Below are 9,287 nucleotides of genomic sequence, written 5' to 3' on the forward strand. Positions count from 1 at the left end.
CCCAGGAAGGCCAGGTTTCTGTAGTTCTCTAACATCACATTCCTATATAAATTCTGCTGTGCAGTGTCCAGGCATTGCCACTCCTCCAGAGAGAATTCTATGGCCACATCCCTAAATGTCAACAGTCCCTGGAAAACAAACATAAACACAAATATTTACAAAGTGGCTCTTGGCAGAATTTTTTATTTTATTCAAGGTAAAATGAGAAAATGAATAGAATTGGTTCTGACTTATAAGAGTGGTTGAAATTATCCAATGAAATAACACAGAAACGTTTTGTAACATATTCTTTAACTCTGAGAAAAGAGAGTGGCAAAATATCCACAACATCAGTGCAGATATGATACTTGTCTAAATGATAAAGTATAAAATTGAAGGCATAAACACTCACATGTACATTTTTAGTGCTACGTTTACATAATACAGAATGAGTTGTGTATATTTTTTCAGATAAAAAAGACATACTTGTTTATATTTTTCAGACAAAATAGACATGTTGAGTTAGAAGGTGCCACTCAAATTTTAATGTGTACAATAAACTGGACATCTTGTAAATGCAGAGTATTTTTTCAGGTGATATGAAATAAAGTCTGAGTTACTGATTTCTTCTAACAAGCTCACCAGTAATGCCAATGTTTTGGCCCCAAAAGACTATTTTGTCAAACGTCCAGTAAATGGAACAGCCTGTGTTTTTCTCAGTTTTTCTGGCTTGTAAAGAAAGATGAGAGCTCTCATTTACCAAAGAAAAATAAACACAAAGAAAATCTTAAAAAAAAAAAGGGGGGGGGCAGCTGCCAGATTAAATGTAATGGTTTACGCATATCATCTGCATAAAGATACTTAATAATGAGGAGAAAAATAACCATATAGTGAAAAAATATTTAAGAAAGCTTATTAAGCAAGTGAGTTATTAACATCAACTGCACTAGGACAAGTTTTGATGGTGTACTAATGCTCCTAGAAGAACACAGCATCACTACTGATACATTGCTCCCACTAAAGTAAATTAGTCTAAATTTAATCATAGGAAAACATTAGTTTTGTGGAAAGTTCAAGACACAGATATCCGTGTGCTACACTTCTTTTTCTTTTTCCTTTTCTTTTTTATTTATTTTTTTTAAACAGGATTTTACTCTTGTAGCCTAGACTGAAGTACAATAGGGTGATCCCGGCTCACTGGGTTCACCAATCACTTGAACCAACTCCTGGGTTCAAGTAATTCTCTTGCTAGTCCTCTTGAGTAGCTGGGATTATAGGTGCCCACCACCATGCCCAAATAATTTTTGTATTTTTAGTAGAGATAGGATTTCGCCATGTTTGCCAGGCTGGTCTCAAACTCAGGACCTCAGGTGATCCCCCCACCCTGGCCTCCCAAAGTGCTGGGATTACAGGCATGAGCCACCATGCCCGGCCGTTCTACACTTTTTAACAGTGATTTTATGTAGTCTTTTTTTAGCATCCTAATAAGCAGGTGTTTCCTGATAATTTTTTCAGAACTTTCTGTGTAATAAATGCCATCCTCTTTAAATGAGCATTTTCTTAATCGTGTAATATATAGAGATAATAAAGAAAACAGATTGAACCTCAACATTACATCTTCTCCATCTTTACTAAGAAACCCAGGTTTTCCCCATAGAAATAGAGTTATCCACACCTTTTTCCCTGTTCAACAGCCACAAAGAGAAAATTCTTAATACTGCAAGATCACAAATTCATGGTGAGAATTCTGCATGGCATATAAGAAGCCATGATGTAGAGAAGGCTCTGGTATATAGAAAAATATTTTTTGGAGATTCTTCACTATCATAAGCATTTTTAAAAGTAGTTAAGACAAACTCATTAGGGAGAAAAAAACACAGGTATAGAAGTAAAGATTCGCCAGTACTAAATGCATGGCATTCCACAAGGCAGAGCGGACACAGCTCTTGATCTGAGATATGTTTAGATGAAGAAATGCCATTTCTTTTCTTTCTCCTCCTCCAGAATTCTTTCTCAGATGAGATTTTCAGGACTAATTACACCTGCATCTGAAAATATGCCTTTAAAAATTTGAGCACCATGTGTTTACCTGTTACCACCACACCCAAAGGCAGAAAGGCCTAAGACAGAAAAACTCTACCCATTTGTGTCCTTTATAACAGAAAAGATGCAGGGACAATGAGCTGCTCCACAGAGTTAAAAATATAAGCTTCTCTTTTTTTGTCTCAGGTACCCTCCCCTGCTACAGACATCGACAATTTCTGCTACAGTAATAGAAATATTGGCCACACTGTCCTGTCCTCACCAAACCCAAACAGAACAGGTTCCTGGACCACCCTTTAGTGCAAAGGCAGAACTGAACTCTCATGGATGTATCTTGAACTCCTCATATTTGATTCTGGCACCTTAGTCACCTGAGGCACTTAATTAAAACAAATAGATGCTTTCACCAAAAACATTAAACAGAAACTGTGAAAAGGGCACAAGGGAGTTCCGCAAACTGACCATGTGATTCTAATTAGAAGCCTGGGTTTGCAACCACTTACCTAAGCACTGACACTCAAGCTTGAATGAGCTTATATATATAAATCACTTGGTAAACTTAGCCCCACTCTATGTAATGTGATTCTGTAGGTTTGGAAAGGGTCCATGAACGGGTGTTCTAAACACCTCCCTGTCAGTGCTGATGTCACTTTTTCTGGGCTCATTATTAGCATTAGTTAGAATAATGAGACACAGAATAAAGTCCCTTACACTCGGCACTCTTGTCACAACACAAATACTTCTGATACAAATGAATACAACCACTCTCTATCTTAAAGTATTATATTATTTGCTGGCTCTTTAAAGTTTAAAGAGAAAACAGAAAATAGCAATTGCTGAGTTAACTCGCCGTTTGGAAAACAACATGTGCACATGTACTAATGCAATGTTTATTAAGCAGGTACTATGTGCACAATAGGATGCTACAGAGCACTCTGATAACCCATTGTTTGATTTAATTCTAATAACACCCTATGAGTTGATACTAAGTGTTAAATAATTCCAAGAATTTAGAATAAAAACCCAGTATTTTTACTTTTTCTTCTGTTTATCACTTCATTTTTTTTAAATGCATAGAATAAACTCTAAATATAAACAGATGAGGATACAGATAAGAGTTTAATGTAACTTAGATAAATTTATATTGTATTATATTTACTGCTTTGTGACTTGTGAATCAACTACTATATCTGCAGGAATGAAAAACAAGTTGCTAAATGGAACATCTCTGCAAATACTGGTTTTAATAAAAAATTAAGACACTATTCTACATATTTTACATTTTCCATTTATCTGTTTTTGGGTTTTAGAAAATTGTGAGCACCAACTCTAAAAAGGCAACAGGATTCATCACCCAAAACTCTGATATCTGCTAGTTAGTTCTGTGAGGCAAAACTCCAGGGTAGAGCCAGACCTAAGTAAGGCCTTCAAAACGGATGAATCTGAACAGGACTGGGGCAGGCTGATGTAAAATTCTATTCTTTATGCACTGGGGAGTACTTTTAGTTCTGTTTCTTTTTTTTTTTTTATAATAGAGACGGGGGTTTCATCATGTTGGTCAGGCTGGTCTTGAACTCCTGACCTCAGGTGATCCACCTGCCTCCACCTCCCAAAGCGCTGAGATTACAGGCTTGAGCCACTATGCCCGGTCTTCTATTTCTTTTTTTAAGCTTACCAAAAAAAAAAAAAAATTCAATTTCAGAGCTTGTGTAATTTTAATCTTTTTTAGCCCCACTGCCCTCTCAATTTTAAAATACATACTAATAAACAATTTTTTAAATTGTTTTAGGTTTTATAGAATAATTTTTAAATTATTCTATAAATAATTCTATAAAAAGGTTTTATAGAATAATTTTTTTAGAAGTATTTTTAGCAAGGCATAAAAAATACAAATAGGCCAGGTGAGGTGGCTAACGATTGTAATCCCAGCACTTTGGGAGACCAAGGTGGGCAAATCACGAGGTCAGGAGTTTGAAACCAGCCTGGCCAACATAGTGAAATCCCATCTTTAGTAAAAATACAAAAATTAGCCAGGTATGTGGCATGCATCTGTATTCCTAGCTACTCAGTAGCCCCAGGTAGGAGAATCCCTTAAACCCGGGAGCTGGAGGCTGCAGTGAGCCAAGACCATGCCATTGCACTCCAAGCCTGGGCGACAGAGTGAGACTTCGTCTCAAAAAACAACAACAACAACAAAAAAAAACTCTTTTGTTTATTAATATACATTCAGGTGTAGGTTATCAGAAATCACAACAATATAAAGGCCCAAATAAAACCCATACTTTTGCACACATTTATTGTACCCACCATATGATACATAACTAAACCAGTTATCAAGTTGCTATTCTACAGTAAAAGTTCTTGCATGGTAGGGACTATGACTGTGTCATCTATTTTTCTAATGACTGTATGAAATGGAAGCAATTAGTTTATCTGTTTGAGGCTCCAGACCTCCTCCTTGTTTTTCACCCAAGTACGAGGGAACTGAAGAAACTCTCATCTGGGTACCAAGCAAAGACATCTCTTGTATGAGGGAAGGAGCAAACAAAGGATGACTCATTTGTTTTACACTAAGACAGAAGCAAAATTAACCACTCTTGTCAGCTTGACAAAATTCTGCTCTGGAGATTCTCAAAAGATTTAAAGACGCATAGGTGATTGGGAGAGCATTTCCAATGACCCTGGGCTGGATGGTGGTCTAATACTAAGGCAGCAAGAGAGACTCAGGTTGATTCTAAGTAGAAAATCGGACTACCCAGCCGGGCATGCTAGCTCACGCCTATAATCCCAGCACTTTGGGAGGCCAAGGCGGTGGATCACGAGGTCAAGAGATCGAGACCATCCTGGTCAACATGGTGAAACCCCGTCTCTACTAAAAATACAAAAATTAGCTGGGCATGGTGGTGCGCGCCTGTAGTCCCAGCTACTCGGGAGGCTGAGGCAGGAGAATTGCCTGAACCCAGGAGGTGGAGGTTGCGGTGAGCCGAGATCGCGCCATTGCACTCCAGCCTGGGTAACAAGAGCGAAACTCCGCCTCAAAAAAAAAAAGAAAATGGAACTACCTTGGTGGAGCTCCAGACCCTGGATCACCTTCCTGATTAGCTAGCTTTTGGTTATGCAGGAGAAAAATACTCTACTCTAATATCACATTTTACAGGTAGGTATAGTTGTGCTCAGGAGTCTGAGTATTTTGTGGTCTTGATCTCTCCCTTCTAAGATGCTTGTTTACACTTAGAGTTCTACCATCAGATTTTATTTACACCTGGAGCCTCTCACATAACTGTAGCAGGTGAATAAACAAGATGTGAAAAGGTCAAAGAGCCACACTGTCTAAGGAGGGATATCAAATGCCTATGTTGACATCTCACAATACAGAAAATGCCTCCTGTTGGTTTTCTGGACATTCTCAATCTAAAGTCTAGCTCTGTGTTGTAAATTCCATCTAGATAAAATCAACATTACTCTGCAGTTTTGGCTGTTACAACCAGTAGAGTACAATCAAACAAGAAATCTACTCATAGAGGCTGCACTAGAAAATTCTCAAAAATATTTTACCTAAAGAAACAGCTGGCCGGGCGCGGTGGCTATCAAGCCTGTAATCCCAGCACTTTGGGAGGCCGAGGCGGGTGAATCACGAGGTCAAGAGATCGAGACCATCCTGGTCAGCATGGTGAAACCCCGTCTCTACTAAAAATACAAAAAATTAGCTGGGGCCGGGCGCGGTGGCTCAAGCCTGTAATCCCAGCACTTTGGGAGGCCGAGGCGGGTGGATCACGAGGTCAAGAGATCGAGACCATCCTGGTCAACATGGTGAAACCCCGTCTCTACTAAAAATCCAAAAAATCAGCTGGGGCCGGGCGCGGTGGCTCAAGCCTGTAATCCCAGCACTTTGGGAGGCCGAGGCGGGTGGATCACGAGGTCAAGAGATCGAGACCATCCTGGTCAACATGGTGAAACCCTGTCTCTACTAAAGCTACAAAAAAAAATCAGCTGGGCATGGTGGTGCATGCCTGTAATCCAGCTACTCAGGAGGCTGAGGCAGGAGAATTGCCTGAACCCAGGAGGCGGAGGTTGCGGTGAGCCGAGATTGCGCCATTGCACTCCAGCCTGGGTAACAAGAGCGAAACTCCGTCTCAAAAAAAAAAAAAAAAAAAAGAAACAGCTGATACAACATGAATATAAGAAGTAGACAGTTTATTTGGGCCGAGCTTAAGTACTATAACTTGAGAAGACATATTCAAGATGCCTGGAATCTACACGTTGATTAGCAGCAGTTAGAAGTGGATTTGAAAAGGGAAAAACAAAAAGAGAGAGAGAGAGAGACAGAGACAGAGAGTGGGCAGATAAACTTGTTTGTGAGAAATTCTTATTTAAATAAATAATTTTAAATTATAGATTGATTGTACATTAAGGTTAAGGGTAGAGAATATAGTGTCCAGTGTGACATTATTAGTTTAACGTATACCTACTTGTGGCAATAGTGAACAGTTTCAAGACATGAACACATAGTTGAAAGAAGGGAGAAGGAAATACTTGTGCTCTTAATGTCTCTCTGAGTTTCATTAGTAAAAAGACTTGCATTCCTCAAATGAAATTTTTTTTTCTTCAAATTTCAAGACCTAGATTTAGAATTTAGAGCCGCAGATTTATGTCCGAGATGGGTGGAGTAGCAGCAGGTGTTACCTGCAATTGTGAGCATTTTACTGAGAGGAGGGAAACAGAAGTGGAAATTCGCATGTCTCCATGTCTACTCAGTGTACATGTGTTACTCTGACTGGGCAACACTTGTGGATTGGGCTCCATGGTCTCTAAATCAGTTTTAGGTCTATACAAGAGTCATTAAAAGAAGTCAAATGATTAATATCTGCCCTATAAAGTTTGTAGAAATCTGGTCTACCCTCTCTAGAAGTGACTGTAAAGGGCTATAGATACCAAATAGGCAGAGACACAATTCTGCCTGCATATTTAGGTGATAGCATGCATTTTACGGTGTAATTGTAGTTGACTAGAAGCCTGAGAGGGAAAGACACCCTAGAGTAAAGCTTGGTTGGCATATTATGTGTTTATATTATGTTTGGTAATTCTACAGTGTTTGGAAAATATAATTTTTAAGAAATTCTCTTCAACCCCATAGAAACTGTAATAATAGAACAACAAAAAATCTTTTTTTTTTTTTTTTTTGAAGACAGAGTCTGGCTCTGTTGCCCAGGCTGGAGTGCAGTGGCATGATCTCAGCTCACTGCAACCTCCACCTCCTGGGTTCAAGTAATTCTGCTGCCTCAGCCTCNCTGGCTCTGTTGCCCAGGCTGGAGTGCAGTGGCATGATCTCAGCTCACTGCAACCTCCACCTCCTGGGTTCAAGTAATTCTGCTGCCTCAGCCTCCTGAGTAGCAGGGAGTACAGGCGTATGCCTCCGCACCAGGCTAATTTTTGTAGTTTTAGTAGAGATGGGATTTCACCATGTTGGTCAGGCTGTTCTCAAACTCCTGTCCTTGTGATTTCACCCACCCCAGCCTTCCAAAATGCTGGGATTACAGGCATGGGCCTGTAATCGGCCTAGAAAACTGTTTCATTACACAATTAAATCTGAATGTCACATGTATTACAGTCAGTCTGCTTAGGAGATTGAAAAGAAAGAAAGATGGTTACCATAATTAGTTCACAAGTAGAATAATTTACAGCACCATGTCATACATAGTTCATCCTAAATTCACCTGGTCCTTGGGGTGGCTATCCACGTATGCTAACTGGTTATATCAATGACAAAACAAGCTTTTCACATCTTCAGGACAGAAGGTAGTTTTGCAACTTGAAGCCAGGTGCCTGCTTAAGGTAGACTTTCACTCTTCTACAAAAGTGGTTGAACAGGGTGCTTTCTGGCTACCTGTATTTTAATGCAGTGGCTCTCTACTCCCTGAGGACTGGGCTAGAGCTCTAATGCTTCCTCTCTTCTGGTGGCCAGTGTTCTCTTTTGTTTTCTACCATCTGTCACTGAGATACAGCCCACAGCACAGGGCTCACAGCTGGCAGCTCACATCTTAGGTGAATGCCAATTGCTGCAACAGCACTTTAGTGTCACATCAAAAAGTGAAGCCTGGCTTGGCATGGTGGCTCACATCTGTAATCCTAGTACTTTAGGAAGCCAAGGCGGGCAGATCACAAGGTCAGAAGTTCAAGAGGAGCCTGGCCATATTAGGCTGAAGGCAGTTAACAGGCAAAGCCCCCACCCAGGAAAAACCTTGATAATGTTTTCTGAGAAGCAAATGTACTCAGAACACTTTCCCAGCACTCCCACAACATGAGGAGGGAAACATAAATTTTCCTTATACCTGTACCCCTATAATATGAGTAAGCTTAGGAAATTATAGGTATCTGTCTCCTGTGTAACTTCATGTAGTCTGTTTTGTATCTAAGTAACACAGTGGAAGTCATGAGAAATGTGTAAGCAGTCCAGAACTGCAGATACCAGGGCGCCAGGCAAAGACCAAAAAAAATAAACTCATGCAAGGTTCTGTCTGGACCACCCTGAGCTCAAGATAACATCTGACCCACATACCAAGAGTCATATGTAAGCCTGTCACAGTTTTGATTAACTGCTTTTATTCTTGCTTCTGTAAACCTGCTTCCTGCTTCGTGTCTTTGTGCCCTTGGATGCATAAGAGGCACTTGCTCTCTTTGTCTGTTGCTCAGAATTTCTGGATGCAAATCCACTAAGCTGGTGTACACCTTAAATAAATCCTCCTGTAACCTCATTGGTCTCTCTGGTTCCCTGATTTCCAGCAACATACGCTGCAGGAAGGGAGCCGGCAGGCCTCCTGGGTAGAACGTCGCCTTAAGAATAACAGGAATTACAGCATTATTTAAGCCACAGTTTTTATTTATAACAATGACATGGAAAAAATACTGCTGGATTTCCAGCATGCATCCAGTTAGAGAGAGCTCCAAGAGTTCTGTGACAGCCCACATCTTTCACAGACATTATGAGATACAATAGGGCTTCTAAAGCAGATACACAAAGCATTCGAAAGAAAAACAGCTCTCACTTTAGAAAGATTATATTGAGAGGAAGAAAGAAAAAAAAAAAGAAGCTAAATACACCTTTGAAAAAAAAAATTAGATATAAGATTGATCAGCTGGGCGTGGTGGCTCACGCCTGTAATCCAAGCACTTTGGAGGCCAAGGCGGGCGGATCACCTGAGGTCAGGAGTTCATGACCAGCCACACCAACATGGTGAAACCCTGTCTTAAAAAAAAAAAAAAAATCG

The 9,287-nt window shown here is 40.0% G+C and overlaps 1 protein-coding gene across 1 annotated transcript in view; it reads right to left on the bottom strand.

The window, feature by feature from the left end:
* The window catches only part of LOC108301902 (zinc finger protein 254-like), a 32,277-nt gene that overhangs the window by 12,973 nt on the left and 10,017 nt on the right, over positions 1–9,287 (bottom strand). Inside the window, 1 exon segment of the mRNA XM_037737434.1 lies at positions 4–128. Within this exon segment, the coding sequence (XP_037593362.1) occupies positions 4–128 (125 nt within the window).

This window comes from Cebus imitator, unplaced genomic scaffold, assembly GCF_001604975.1.
Source record: "Cebus imitator isolate Cc_AM_T3 unplaced genomic scaffold, Cebus_imitator-1.0 Scaffold38, whole genome shotgun sequence".
In the NCBI taxonomy this organism is placed as follows: Eukaryota; Metazoa; Chordata; class Mammalia; order Primates; family Cebidae; genus Cebus; species Cebus imitator.